At 46.3% G+C, this 15,569-nt stretch overlaps 1 protein-coding gene across 1 annotated transcript in view; it reads left to right on the forward strand.

Annotated features, from left to right (window-relative positions):
* The first annotated feature begins 201 nt into the window (after positions 1-201).
* LOC138448075 (volume-regulated anion channel subunit LRRC8C-like) overlaps positions 202-15,569 on the forward strand; it is a 102,051-nt gene continuing 86,683 nt past the window's right edge. Inside the window, exon 1 of the mRNA XM_069604616.1 lies at positions 202-443. Coding sequence (XP_069460717.1) covers positions 202-443 — 242 coding nt within the window. The remainder of the gene's footprint in view (positions 444-15,569) is intronic.

Genomic DNA, 15,569 nt, shown 5'->3' on the forward strand with positions numbered 1-15,569 from the left:
ATCAGAGGGTCCACAGTGAGAGTTTTGACGGACAACACCACGGCAATGTTTTACTTGAGGAAGCAAGGCGGCTCACGATCCAGAACCCTTTCCATCAAAGCTCAGAAGGTGTGGCACTGGGCTCTGAAACACGATATATCCATCGTAGCTCATCACCTTCCGGGAGTAAGGAACGAACAGGCAGACTCGCTCAGCAGAAATATGGACCAGATTCACGAGTGGGAAATAGACACTGGTCAATTGTCAAAGGTCTTCGAGAAATGGGGGCGGCCTCCGCTGGATCTCTTTGCCACGAAGAGGAACAAGAAGTGCGAGATGTATGCCAGCAGGTGGCCACAGGAATGTTCGCTGGGAGAAGCGTTCTCCTTCCCGTGGACGGACAAGTTCCTCTATGCCATCCCTCCGTTTCCTCTGATACAGAGAACTCTGCAGTGGATACGCAGGTACAGGTGCCGAGTCATCCTGGTGGCACCGTGTTCGCCGAGGCAGCCGTGGTTTTCCGACCTGCTTCACCTGTCAGCGGATCATCCGATAACGTTCCCGAAGGTTCCCAACCTCCTGTCCCGGGACGAGGGAACAGTGTGCCATCACAATCCAGACAGTCTCAATCTCACAGCTTGGCTCCTGACTTTTCAGAATTTGGTGCCTTGAACATTTCCTCGGACTGTCGGAGGATCTTACAATCCCTTTCCACCAACAAGTCCTACAGGTGTAAGTGGAGAAGATTCTGTGCGTGGTGTCAAGGACAGACAGGAGTGCAACCTCTGAGGGTTACTCCGGAACAGCTTCTTCCGTACCTACTACACCTAGCAAAAAGCAGATTGTCCTTTTCATCACTAAAGGTTCACCTGGCGGCCATCTCTAGGTTCACAGGAAGAAGGAAGTCATCTCCCTTGTTTAGTGACAGGTTAGTGAAACACTTCATGAGAGGTTTGTTCCGGACATTCCCACCGGTTAAACGTTTTCCACCAACGTGGAGCCTGAATATAGTGCTAGCAGGGTTAATGAAACCACCCTTTGAGCCAATGGCCACATCGTCGATGAAGTTCTTGTCATGGAAAGTGGCTTTTCTAATAGCTATAACATCAGCTAGACGGATCTCGGAGTTGCAAGCGTTGGTCATAGACCCTCCGTACCTCAGATTTTTCAAGGACAAAGTGATTCGGTCAACAAGTCCTTGTTTCATCCCAAAAGTTCCTACAACTTATCATGAGCACTCATCCATTGTCCTGTCCACCTTCTTCGCGACCCCTTCATCTGCTGCGGAAAAGGTCCTACATACCTTGGACGTCAAGAGAGCTCTAAAATGTTATCTTCATCAAACTCAACAACTTCGATCTACGCAGCAACTCTTCGTTGCATATGGCCCTTTGGCAAAAGGGAAGGCAATTTCAAAACAGGGACTGGCCCGATGGCTCTCGTCGACGATTGCCTTCTGTCATTCAAAAGCGGGAAAACCGCTACAAGGACGTCCGAGAGCTCATTCAACCAGGGCGACTTCATCGTCGACGGCGTTGTGGGAAGGGTACCACTGACAGACATTTGCCAGGTGGCAGCATGGTCAGTGCCTGTTAGCGAGAATTCTCTCTTTAGGCTGAGTTTCCTAACCTAGTGAGTCCCCTAGCAGCTTTGCTGGATTTCTGGAGTTTGTTGTTTTCTCCTGCCAAGAGTGAGACTCTTTTTCCTCACACTTTTGGACATGATTTGTGGTATTCCTTTGAATGTTAATGTGTTTTATGGGCTATGGGGTCCTTTACTTCGTAGGGTCTCATGTGTTTTTACTATGTGTGTTACACAGCACCCTCCGTGCAGTAACACAGGGGTGTCATAGTGACACCTCACCATAGACTCCATACCCTGGGACCGACTACTGTCTCCCAGGGCATGTAAAGTCACCATTGGCTTTACTAGTCCCAAATTATTAACAGACACCAGTACAAACCATCATATTGTGGACGTACTGGTCGGGACAATTCGATTGCCCCGGGGTCTGTTAGTTGAGGGGGCATTTCTCCGTCCCCCCTGATCGAGTTTTGGCTGGTGGCAGTGGATACTACTTTTTATATTCGACCGCGAATATATTCCTATGGGATTTTCCCATTTGTTCGAGGCTAACAACTTTAATTATTTAATTCTCATAGCCTCGAACATACTGCCGGTTTATTTAATTAATATTAATTCGCCGGTTGGTATTTTTTGCCAGGACTCGATTCTAAAATGGCGTTTGTGTTCTCTTCTGTGATTCCAACCCAAGTCGAGCCCTTTGTTCCACTTTTTGGCGGGCTTCTCCACAGAAGCCTCCAAAAGTGGTGCCACTCTGTCTGGGTACCACAGGGGGTGTGGGAGGGGGTTTAGGCACCCTGGACTGAGTTACCTTGGTAACTCAAGTCGCACTCTTGTGTGATTGGCCCAAGTGGTGAGCCGGCCGGCTCACCACTTAGCATGTTTGATTGACAGCTAGGCTGAGTGAATGGGGGTATGCTGCATAAAAGCAGGGCTTTGGGGACTGGAACTTCAGAAGTCCCCACAGGACCTGAGAATCCGACGAGAGAGAAGCTGAGCCGACCTACCACGACGACACCACCGGTGGAGCCCTGCGGAATCGACTCACCACTTCCCGACGACAGAGAAGATCTCCCAGCTGGAGAGGCTTCTTCCCCTGACTGGTGGGCACAACCAGTTTACCTTCTTCTCTTCGCACCCCAGACCGGCTAGTGGTCGAATTGCCCGTGCCAAGCACCCCGGCAACCGGATAGCCACTTACCTAGACCCCGAATAAAAGGACCGCTCCTTTTACCTGAGAACTCTGCGGCTGGTTTCTTCTCTGGCAGTGCAACGGACTCCTGTCTTCCTCCCCGACGAGATCCTCTCTTCCCCCGGACTTGCATCCGCTGCCAGGAACAACTGCCCCCGCTGAAGTATTCTCACCACTTTAAGGTACCGTGTCCGCCAGGCCTCCCTTTCTAAAGATTGCTACAAGGTAATAATAACCCCTTAACCTTCTGGACTGGGCTGGCCGCCTTGACCTTCTAACTGGTCCCTTTCTTTGGTCCAACTCCTTTTGAACCTTTTCAATACTTTCGTGCACTGCAACTGTGTGACCTTGGACACAATTCGTTTGATCCTCTTAAAGTGGATCCGGCCTACTGACTCTAAACTCACGGTGTGACTTTGCCTTCCTCTCTTGTTGTGTTCGTGAAATGGTGTTGGGATCTGTTCCAATTTATTCTCTGCTTTTCTCTCCCTTTTTTTAAAAACAAATTATTAGAGTGCCATCTAAGTCAAGCGCTCACCGCTGTCTGAAAATAAGTGGGGCTTTACTTAAGACTTGTCTAATATTCTTTTAAGGAAGTGTATATCTTTTAGTGACCGTGTTTTTGAATTGCTTACTACTAGTGCCTGTGTGTATTTCTAGATGTGGTTTTTAAATAAATAATTATATCTCTTTTACACCAAGCTCTAGTCAGTGTTTACTTGTTCTATTGTGTTCTTTTCACCTATTGTGAATACTCTGTATACTGCCTAACTCTTCTTGAGGGAAGTCTGACTGCTCAGCCACAGCTGCCAAGTGAATCTGTGTGGTACAGACTGCTACCAAGTGGGTTTACTGCCAAACACCTGTAGTCCTAAATCTTTTGCAGTGGTCCCAGAGGGAACTGCACAGGTTTCTGCCTAACACTGGTGTACAGCGGTGGGATTTGTATTGAGTATACACTTTAGAGTGCTTTTGGAACACTTTAGGACAACTAACCACAGAGTTTAGCACTAAAAAGCTGATTTTCTAACTATGTCTGATATGGAGAGTTATACCCTAGAATCATTGTCTGCCAAAACTGCTGATTGCTTAAAAGTACTGTGTAGACATAAGAATCTCTCTGAGAAGGGCAAGAAAATGGAACTTATCGAAAGATTGTTAGAAAACCAAAGTCTGGGTGTTACAGAGGAATCTACCCCCCCAGCAAATCGAGAAAACAGTGATGGTATTGATCTGAATCAAAGTCGTGATAATGAGTCAGAAGAGGAAAGTGAACCTAATGAAGTTAGCTACTCTGAGCCTCTGTCTGCCTTACCTACTGTACCTACTGGGCCTATACCAGGTCCCACATGTAACCCTGCTTATTTTGAACTTGAAAAAATGAAGCTTGAATTAGAGTACAAACGTTTTATTGCTAAATCTGAAAGAAACCAAGAGCTACAGTTCAGAAGAATGAATGTCCAGGCTGAGCAGAAGCAAGCTGAGTTCAGACTCAGAGAAATAGAGCTTAATCATGAACTAGAAATGAAAAAAGTTGTCTGTGGAAAATGCTTCTCTCTCCTCTGGTTCTTCTAGGAGTTCCAGTCCCAAAAGACCCTGGATGCCTAAGGAATTAGTGAGTATGTATGAACCTAGGTTGGATGTGTTGGATTGGTTAAAAATGTTTGAGTATAATCATGGGCTCCAGGACATCAGAGGGAATGAGTTACTTCCCTGGTTGTTCTCTAGGCTTCCCCCTGTTGCAACTGATGTGGTAATGGAGTTGGGGGAGGTGGATAAGAAGGATTATGAATGTGTGAAGCTAGCTTTAATAGCTAGATTTGGGAAGACCCCTTCCCAGTACCTTAAGAGGTTTAGGACCCTCAAAAAGCATGATGGTATCCCTTGGGCTACCTGGGTGAGTGAAAGTTTGAAAAACTTAGAGGGATGGATTAAGGGTTACAGAGTTAACACTTATGAAGGAATGAAGAATCTTGTAATGTTGGAGTCGATTTATGATGCCTGCTCTCCTGAGCTCAGACAGCACTTGGCTGATTCAAAGGAATTAGATTCCAGGAAGTTAGCTAAGGCTGCTGACTTGTGGGTTGCCAACAGGGCCACTCACAAGGATTCTGGGGCTGCTCGGAAAAAGGATGAGGGAAAACAGCCAAAAAAGGACTCCAAAGAGAATTCTAATAATTCCAATTCCAAAGAGGTCCCCAAACAAAACCAAAAGGGTAAGCCGCAAGGGAAACCAAATCAGGCTAGTGTACCTCCTGGTGCCAAACCAGAAGGAGGTCAGAACAAGCCACCATTCCAGAAAGCATTTGGTAAATGCTTTGTTTGTGGCTCTACTGACCATGTGAAAGGAGATCTCAGATGTAAGGGTAAACCTTCAGGGGCCCAGCTTGTCTCCTTAGCCTTCCCTCCAGAGGAGGAAGTACAAATGGCAAGTGGAAACTTTCTATTACTGGCTTATGAACCCATTGGAGTCTCAGCCAGTGTTTCTTTAGTGTCTCTGGGTCTGTGGGAACAACATAACTTAGATGTCTATAATTCTATCCCGGGTAATACTAAAGAGTATTATAAGCACAGTGTCCAGGTGAATGGTCAGGAGACTCCTGCCATTAGGGACACTGGGGCCAGCATAACTGTGGTGAACAAATTGTTTTTTCAGGCTGAGGATGTTGCTAAGGCACCCAAACGCTTCACCAAGTTAGCTGTAGGGCCTGTGCAGATGCTTCCCCAATTACCAGTTCTCATCCAGTGTTACAACATGACTGTGAAGATACCTGTCAGCATACAAAGTGGGGTGCCAGGAAGGGTTCTGCTGGGTAATGACTTGAAAACTCTTGGAGTAGTGTCACATACCCCCAGACCTCCTAGTAAAAGGTTACAGGAGCTCACCAGACCTGCAAGGGAGAGAACCATGAGAGGTACTCCCAAGGAGATGATGAAGAAAGAGATCACGCCTGCTCCACTGGCGATGTCAGCTGCTGTCTCTAAGAAACTAGAAGCAAAAGGGTAACCTAAGACTTCTAAAAAGAACCTCACAGCCAGCACTCCAGTGCAGCCAACAAGGACTTCCCCTAGGTTGTCCAAAGTTACACCAGTAACTCCCCCTCCATCTGAGGCTGAGAGGGAGGTACAACCCTGTGTGGTTGAACTAGACTCTGAAGAAGAGCTTGTGGAAGGCCAGGAACTAATTGGAGATCTGGATCCTGTCGCCCATCCTAAGCTGCAGTCTTTATTGGCAGAATGTAGACCCAACAGGGCAGACTTCAGTAAGGGACAGAGAGAATGTCCAACTCTGGAAGGTCTTCGCCACCAGGCAGATGCTCAGGCTGAAGGGCAAGAGCCTGGGAAATATAGGTTACACTGGGAAGATGGCCTCTTCTACAGTGAACCAACAGAGTCTGCACCTGGGGACAACAAACGACTTGTAGTACCCCAAGAGAACAGACAACCGTTCTTGCAGTTAGCCCATGAGATTCCTTTGGCTGGTCACTTGAGTTTCAAGAAGACTAAGGAAAGGCTCTCACTCTACTTTTATTGGCCAAAGATGGGGGCTGAAGTAGATAAATACTGCAGGAGCTGCTACACCTGCCAGACTTCTGTTAAGGTTGGCTCCAAGAATGTGGCACCTTTAGTGCCTCTCCCAGTTGTGGGAGTCCCATTTGAGAGAGTAGGGATTGACATTGTTGGTCCCCTTGATCCTCCAACTTCCTCAGGCAACATGTTTATACTTGTTGTAGTAGACCATGCTACTAGATACCCTGAGGCAATTCCTATGAGGACTGTTACAGCTCCGGCTGTGGCTAAGGCCCTCCTTGGTATTTTTACCAGGGTTGGGTTTCCTAAGGAAGTAATCTCTGACAGGGAGTCGAATTTTATGTCCCACTACATGAAAGCCATGTGGAAAACCTGCAGAGTTACTTACAAGTTCTCAACCGCATACCACCCTCAGACAAATGGGCTGGTTGAAAGGTTCAACAGAACCATGAACAGCATGATAGGTGCTTTAGAGGACCCCCTTAAATGAAAGTGGGACCTTCTACTGCCATGCCTTCTCTTTGCTTATAGAGAAGTCCCTCAGGAGGGAGTAGCTTATTCTCCCTTTGAACTTCTTTATGGTCATCCGGTAAGAGGTCCATTGGCCCTGATCAAGGAGGGGTTGGAGAGTGCTCCTTCTCCCAAGCCAGTCAGAGTGACTGACTATGTGATAGGTCTCCGAAGGAGAATGTCACAAATGATGGCAGAAGCAAGTGATAACTTGAAAGCTGGACAAGCATTGGTCAAGCACTGGCATGACTAAAAGGCTAACGTGGTTGAGTTTACTCAGGACCAGCTAGTTCTCGTTATGATTCCAACAAGGCAGATGGCCTTGCAAGACAAATGGATGGGACCCTTCAAAGTTGTGGGTAAACTTGGAGAGGTCAACAATCTGGTGGAGTTGGGCAACCCCAAGGAGGCTCCAACAGTCTTCCACACCAACAGACTAAAAGCGTATGTCTCCAGACCTGATGTAGGAGCTTTGCTTCTAGCATCATCAGAGGAAGAAGAAGAAGAGAGTGAAGCTCTTCCTGATCTCCCCAGAGGCTTACTTTTAGACGAAAAGATTGAAGGAGTAAATCTCTCTTCAAATCTGACACCTGAGCAACAGGAAGAGTGCAAATCTATGTTAAATCAGTTTGCCTCTCTGTTCTCACTTTCACCAGGCTTGACCCCTTGGGGACAGCATGACATACTCACTGGTGACTGTCTGCCAGTCAAAAGCAGAGGATATCGAATGTCAGAAAATGTAAGAACCCACATCAAAGGTGAGGTCAACAAGATGCTTGATCTCGGGGTAATAGAGCCCTCTACTAGTCCATAGTCTAGCCCAGTTGTGTTAGTACCAAAGGCAGGATCTAAAGAACTTAGATTCTGTGTGGATTACAGAGCTCTTAATGCAGTCACTAAGACTGATGCCCACCCTTTGCCAAGGACAGATGAGTTGGTAGATAGACTTGGTGCAGCCAAGTTCCTCAACACATTTGACTTGACGTCAGGCTATTGGCAAATATTCCTGACAGACCATGCCAAGGAGAAAACTGCATTTTCTACCCGAGTTGGCTTATACCAGTTTAAGGTTATGCCTTTTGGATTGAAAAATGCACCTGCTACTTTTCAAAGGATTGTAAACCAGGTTCTGAATGGGATGGAGGACTTCTGCATGGCATACTTGGATGACATAGCAGTGTTCAGCAATTCCTGGGAAGAACATGTGGACCACCTGAGAGATGTTTTGCAGGCTCTTAGAAAGGCCAATCTGACCATAAAGGCAAGTAAATGCCAGATTGGACAGAGTAAAGTGGTCTACCTTGGACATGAGGTAGGAGGTGGAGAAATAAGGCCTTTGCCCAGTAAGATTGAAGCTGTGCAAAATTGGACAACACCTACTACTCAGACCCAGGTGAGAGCCTTATTAGGTCTCACTGGTTACTACAGGAATTTCATTGAGAACTATGGGTCCATAGCTTCTCCACTGAATGTCATCTCCTCTCCTAAATTCCCTAAAAAGGTTAGGTGGAATGAGGAATGCAATCAGGCCTTTGAAACCCTGAAAAAGGCTCTTTGCCAAGCCCCAGTACTCAGAGCTCCTGACTATCACCAAACTTTCATTGTGCAAACAGATGCTTCAAATGTAGGAATAGGTGCAGTCCTTAGTCAACTGGATGGGAAAGGTAGGGAGCACCCCATTTGCTACATCAGTAGAAAACTGAAGGACCCTGAAACAAGGTGGGCAACCATTGAACGAGAGTGTTTTGTTATTGTGTGGGCTCTGAAGAAGTTTAGGCCATACTTGTATGGTTCTACTTTTGTCATTCAGACTGACCACCAACCCTTGAGATGGTTAATGCAAATGAAAGGGCAAAACCCAAAACTATTGAGATGGTCAATCTGCCTGCAAGGGTTTGATTTCACCATTGATCACATTGTCACCAACAAAATGCTGATGGTCTCTCTAGGATGTATGTCATCGACTAGAGGTATGAGATTCATCCAGGAGTGGATTAAATCCTCCTGTCCCTTAGTCTGGGGGGGGGGCTAGTGTTAGGGAGAATTCTCTCTTTAGGCTGAATTTCCTAACCTAGTGAGTCCCCCAGCAGCTTTGCTGGATTTCTGGAGTTTGTTTTTTTCTCCTGCCAAGGTGAGACTCTTTTTCCTCACACTCTTGGACATGATTTATTGTATTCCTTTGAATGTTAATGTGTTTTATGGGCTATAGGGTCCTTTACTCCATAGGGTCTCATGTGTTTTTACTATGTGTGTTACACAGCACCCTCCGTGCAGTAACACAGGGGTGTCATAGTGACACCCCGCCATAGACTCCATACCCTGGGACCGACTACTGTCTCCCAGGGCATGTAAAGTCACCATTGGCTTTACTAGTCCCAAATTATTAACAGACACCAGTACAAACCATCATATTGGGGACGTACTGGTCAGGACAATTCGATTGCCCCGGGGTCTGTTAGTCGTGGGGGCACGTCTCCGTCCCCCCTGATCGAGTTTTGGCTGGTGGCAGTGGATACTACTTTTTATATTCGACCGCAAATATATTCCTATGGGATTTTCCCATTTGTTCGTGGCTACCAACTTTAATTATTTAATTCTCATAGCCTCGAACATACCGCCGGTTTATTTAATTAATATTAATTCGCCGGTTGGTATTTTTTGCCAGGGCTCGATTCTAAAATGGCATTTGTGTTCTCTTCTGTGACTCCAACCCAAGTCGAGCCCTTTGTTCCACTTTTTGGCGGGCTTCTCCACAGAAGCCTCCAAAAGTGGTGCCCCTCTGTCTGGGTACCACCGGGTGTGTGGGAGGGGGTTTAGGCACCCTGGACTGAGTTACCTTGGCATGTTTGATTGACAGCTGTGCTGAGTAAATGGGGGTATGCTGCATAAAAGCAGGGCTTTGAGGACTGGAACTTCAGAAGTCGCCACAGGACCTGAGAATCCGATGAGGGAGAAGCTGAGCTGACCTACCATGATGACACCACAGGTGGAGCCCTGCGGAATCGACTCACCACTTCCCGACGACAGAGAATATCTCCCGGCTGGAGAGGCTTCTTCCCCTGACTGGTGGGCACAACCAGTTTACCTTCTTCTCTTCGCACCCCAGACCGGCTAGTGGTCGAATTGGCCATGCCAAGCACCCCGGCAACCGGATAGCCACTTACCACTGGACCGGGAATAAAAGGACCACTCCTTTTACCTGAGAACTCCACGGCTGGTTTCTTCGCTGGCAGTGCAACGGACTCCTGTCTTACTCCCCGACGAGATCCTCTCTTCCCCCGGACGAAGCACTGACTTGCATCCGCTGCCAGGAACAACTGCCCCCGCTGGAGTATTCTCACCACTTTACTGTGTCCACCAGGCCTCCCTTTCTAAAGATTGCTACAAGGTAATAATAACCCCTTAACCTTCTGGACTGGGCTGGCCGCCTTGACCTTCTAACTGGTCCCTTTCTTTGGTCCAACTCTTTTTGAACCTTTTCAAGACTTTCGTGCACTGCAACTGTGTGACCTTGGACACAATTCGTTTGATCCTCTTAAAGTGGATCCGGCCTACTGACTCTAAACTCACGGTGTGACTTTGCCTTCCTCTCTTGTTGTGTTCGTGAAAAGGTGTTGGGATCTGTTCCAATTTATTCTCTGCTTTTCTCTCCCTTTTTTTTAAAACAAATTATTAGAGTGCCATCTACGTCAAGCGCTCACCGCTGTCTGAAATCAAGTGGGGCTTTACTTAAGACTTGTCTAATATTCTTTTAAGGGAGTGTATATCTTTTAGTGACCGTGTTTTTGAATTGCTTACTACTATTGCCTGGGTGTATTTCTAGATGTGGTTTTTAAATAAATAATTATATCTCTTTTACACCAAGCTCTGGTCAGTGTTTACCTGTTCTACTATGTTCTTTTGACCTATTGTGAATACTCTGTATACTGCCTAACTCTTCTTGAGGGAAGTCTGATTGCTCAGCCACAGCTACCAAGTGAATCTGTGTGGTACAGACTGCTACCAAGTGGGTTTACTGCCAAACACCTGTAGTCCTAAATATTTTGTAGTGGTCCCAGAGGGAACTGCACAGGTTTCTGCCTAACAGTGCCTCACACATTTACCCGCCACTACTGCCTCGAACGACAGCATGCGGATGAAATACAAATGGGAAGAGCAGTCTTGCGACATCTATTTCAATAAGGTAAGGCCTTTTTCAAGAAGGGTCTATGCTGATTTGGACATTTATATGTATGGATATATATATAGATATAAATGTATGCTTATGTATACTGTTATAGCTTTATATGCATATTGCTCTGCGCAGTTACTGTGGCACACTTTAAATTCGAATCTTATGTAAACGTGATTTGCTGTATGCAGGATTGGGTGGGTGCCAGATTGCATTCACACCTCCTCCTCCTTTTTTCAGGATCACTGCTGTGCATTCTATTCTAAGCATGTGAATCCATGAAAGATCCATTGCTGGAGAAGGGAATAGTTTCTTACCTGTAACTCCATTTCTCCAGCATTGGTATCTTTCATGGATTCACATGCGCCCGCCGGCCTCCCCTAAATGCAATCGTCTTGTAGTTCTTGGTTTCACCCCATTCTGCTTTGGAGGAGTCGAAATCTGAAGGGAGCCGCGGGGGGGCGGCATTTATACCGCTACGTCCTAGTGGGGCGTGCATGCGCGGGCCAAAACGATGTAGATATGACACGAAAGTGTTGAACGTTTTCCTATGGGAAACGGCTTTATAAGCTTACCGAGGGATCCCAGTCTGTCGACGGGGAATATTCTAAGCATGTGAATCCATGAAAGATACCAATGCTGGAGAAATGGAGTTACAGGTAAGAAACTATTCCCTTCCCTCTCCAAGAGCAATTAGTCCAGTCATGCGTATTCAACATTGAATCGTATCCAAACTGAAGGCCTTCACATGCGGCAAAGCTTTGGAGGACACAATTGTGGGAAATAAATCAGTGACAGATAGGCCAGCATTAGCATCAGAGGAAAGATGTTCGACTGCTGGCTCACAGAGAGCCTTCCCCATAACCACGCGGCTCCAGTCCGTTTTTTGGATCCTGCAGCATTATCGTCATCATCAGGTAGGCCTCCTGCGGGCTGTGAAGTTCATGAGATGCAATATCAAGGTAATTGAACGCTTGCACTGCAACATGAGAACTGAATAGATGCAGATCAGAGAATCTGTGTTCATGCTGCATTTTAAATCATTTTGTACCATCTGGGCTATATTTACTATACTATCTACCACCTTCAATATGGCCGCCGTACAATAAAGCAGCCCAGCCCTCACCTCGACGCAGCCTGATGCTGCAGTGATTGTCCAGTGATCCTCACAAGTGAGCCAATCAGGGTAGCCGGCTGGCGTATGCCGGCCCCGCTGACAAAGGCCCACTTCTAAGGCCCTGTCTGTGCCTGTCTGGTCCTTGGAGGGCTCAGTGGGTACCCACCTCCTCCCCCATGGAGTTACCCTGATCATGGGTATGTTTGTCATGCTTCTGTATGCGATGGACTTAGTATTTGGTTGTTTTTAACATCTTTGCACCCCAGCATGCATCTTGGTATGTTGGACATTCAAATTTGGTTGTTTTAACATCTTTGCAGCCCACTATGCATCTGTGTGCGCTAGACATTCGAATTTGGTTGTTTTCACATCTTTGCACCCCGCCATGCATCTGTGTGCGCTGGACATTCGAATTTGGTTATTTTAACATCTTTGCACCCCGCCATGTATCTGTGTGTGCTGGACATTCGAATTTGGTTATTTTAACATCTTTGCACCCCACCATGCATCCGTGTGCACTGGACATTCAAATGTGGTTGTTTTAACATCTCTGCACCCCACCATGCATCTGTGTACCCTCCACTCATTCCTGTCCTGCACTATCCTTGCCTCTTACCTATCCCGTTGGTCCCCTCCCTCTTCCCCTTCCCTCTTTTATATTTAAAGCACTTTCACTATCTGAAATGTCATTAGGCCTATTATGATAGTTTTTCTCAGTTTTGTCTTCTCGTTCTCCTCCCCCAATCCCTCTCTCCTCTCTCTATGTTTAGCTCTTGCATTTTGAATCAACCGTCAGGCACAAACAATAATTGTGTCATATGTTGTCTACAGTTTGTTTTCCTCTTTGTTCTGTGTTGTACCTGCTAACACATCTTGCCCATTCTGAATGTTCCAATACCTATTAAGAATGTCTTTTTTCTGGGTTTTTTTCTGTTTTGCCTCCCTGTGTTGGAGCGCTTTGAAATGCTTGTTAAGTCTATAGGCGCTATATAAATGACCAATAAATAAGTGAAGAGAGGCCAGAGTTTGCCAGAATAATATCAACAACTTTGGCTAGAATGTGTTTCAGATTTTCTGTTCATTTGCTATGCTGGAACAGAGGAACAGAGTGTAAATAGAGAATCCACCGAAGCGGACATAGCGTTCAATGTGGATGACAAACACACACCTTCATCAGCAGTAGAACCAGGAGGTTGAAATTGTATGGAATAGTCAGAGTCACTATTGCTGTCACTTTCAGGAGAGTATGATGAGCTTCACACCAGACATTCAAATTCCGGCATTGCAGAGATTTGTGTGCCAATCACGTTGTTATATTTAGGATCAGAATGCATTGTTTGCCTAGTTTCACCAACCGAATCCTTCCGTAGTCCCAAGCACAGCTTCAATAAAGAGTTATTGTTATCAATAGGGGAAGAACCCATGATACTCACATCAGAGTCTCTTCTCATCTCATTCATCAATCTTGCAAGGGATTCCAAAATGATTGCAGTATTAGCATTGTTGTTAGCAGGTAAAGTGTTAATTACAGCCGACCTGAAAAATCTGTGATTTTTGCACTTTCACCTTCTTTATTAGCAGGAACATCCTTTTTTAGGTACTGAATTAGTATTGACTGGCAGAAACAAAGCCGCCGAGCTGCTCAGCTGTTTACTTGCCTGTGCAGTAGCACTGTGCAGACCATATTTGCGTGCTTTCTGCTTTTTTCATTTCAATAGTACTGCTATTAATCCAACCTTGAAAAAGAATTCAAAGTTACTTAATAATTCACCCAAGAGGCAAGACAGCAATAAACCTACCCAAAGCCACTATTTTTCTGGAGGCTCTGCAAATATCAAATCGAATAAAGGAACTTTTCTACTCACTCTGTTTATCACAAGCATCCGCAAGCCTCCAAGGCTGATGTTCTGTCAAGTCAGTGTTAGGAAAATTCTCATCTAGGGCTAATTTCCCTCACCTAGTGAGTCCCCCAGCAGCTTTGCTGGACTTCTGGAGTTAATTTTTTTCAACTTGGTAAGAGTGAGAGCTTTTCCCCCACTCTTACCTGTGTTTTGCTATGTGTTTCTACCTGTTTTTGTGATTATGGACTCTGAAGTACACCACTTCAGTAGCTCTCTTCTTTTTGTGTGTCACACAGCACCTACAGTGCCGTGGCACAGGGTTGTCTTTGAGACTTCCCTTGACTCCATTTCTGAGGCGACTACCATCCCCCAGAAAAGGATAAAGTTACCATTAACTTTACTTAATCAATCTACCACAGATCCAGTACACCCCATCTTCCATGGAGTACTGGCAAGAGTTAACTCGTATCCCTTTTTATCTGTACCTCCTAGAGCATTGTTTCGCTCTTTTAACATTTAGACTTGGCTGGTGGCAGTGGTATCTACCCTAACTTTTCTACCACGATTATATTAGATAAACGTGGTACTGTTCTTGGCTATTATATTAGCCTTGAACATAAAACCGCTTGACCAAATCGTCATTCTTTTGGTTTCCGGTTGGGTTTATTCGCCATTTCTTTTTGTTAAAGTCCTACTTGTGTTTTACTTTGCGCTGCAAATTAGGTTTGCCTTCTTTGTTCACCGTCTTTTGGCGGGCTTCCTACTCAGAAGCCCTCCACCAGGCACCTAGGTGTCTAGGTGGGCTGAATGTGAGGGAGGGGTGTAGTCACCCCCTGCACAGGGTATCCTAGGAAACCCAAGTCACACTTTGTCATGATTGGCCATTGTAGTTGTCCGGGCGGGACAACCCCCCTGCTGGGTGATTGACAGCCAGGCTGTGTGAATGGGGGGTTTTCGCATAAAAAGGCAGGTCTCTTGGGCTAGAAGTCAGAGAGTCGCCACTGGAACTACAAGGAACCGAAGAAAAGCAGAGAGAACGACGGCTGCTGCAACTACCCCATCCTGGTGTAGCCTTGCAGCAGTCCCGAGCTATCTTCCCTTCAACGACTTAGAGAAGATCCAGTCCGGAGTCTTCTTCCCTTGATCTTGGTGGGGATACCCAGCTCATCTTCTACAGCCAGAGGATCCTCTTCCTTGGTCGAAATCGCTGCATACTGCTGTAGTGGTCCGGATAGCCACCTGAAGAGCTTCTCCTGTTTTTAAGGAGCGCACCTTTTATTCCTCGTCGCTGCTGCCGGCTTCATCCCTGTGTGGTGCAGACCCCCTTCTGACATCCTCCTTCACAACGAAGCTCCAGGAATCGTGGGTCTGCGGGAAACCAACAGGAACAACTGCCAGGGCACCAGCTGTACCATTGGAACAAGGTACTGTGTTCTACTTGAGGAAACTGGGTGAATCCCTTTTCTTCCATTTTCCAAGGCTTGCTCTTGTCTTCCCTCCTTCTTATAACTTTTGCTTCCGAACATTGACAATATCGAAGGACTTTTGGCTACGTGGAATCGTGAACTGTTTGTCTTTGTGATCTTCGGCAATAGGCCCCTGTGTCTTCCGACCCTGGCTCTGGCCCTTTGACTTTTGAACTCC

This window comes from Ambystoma mexicanum, chromosome 3q (assembly GCF_040938575.1).
Source record: "Ambystoma mexicanum isolate Mex_15411 chromosome 3q, UKY_AmexF1_1, whole genome shotgun sequence".
In the NCBI taxonomy this organism is placed as follows: Eukaryota; Metazoa; Chordata; class Amphibia; order Caudata; family Ambystomatidae; genus Ambystoma; species Ambystoma mexicanum.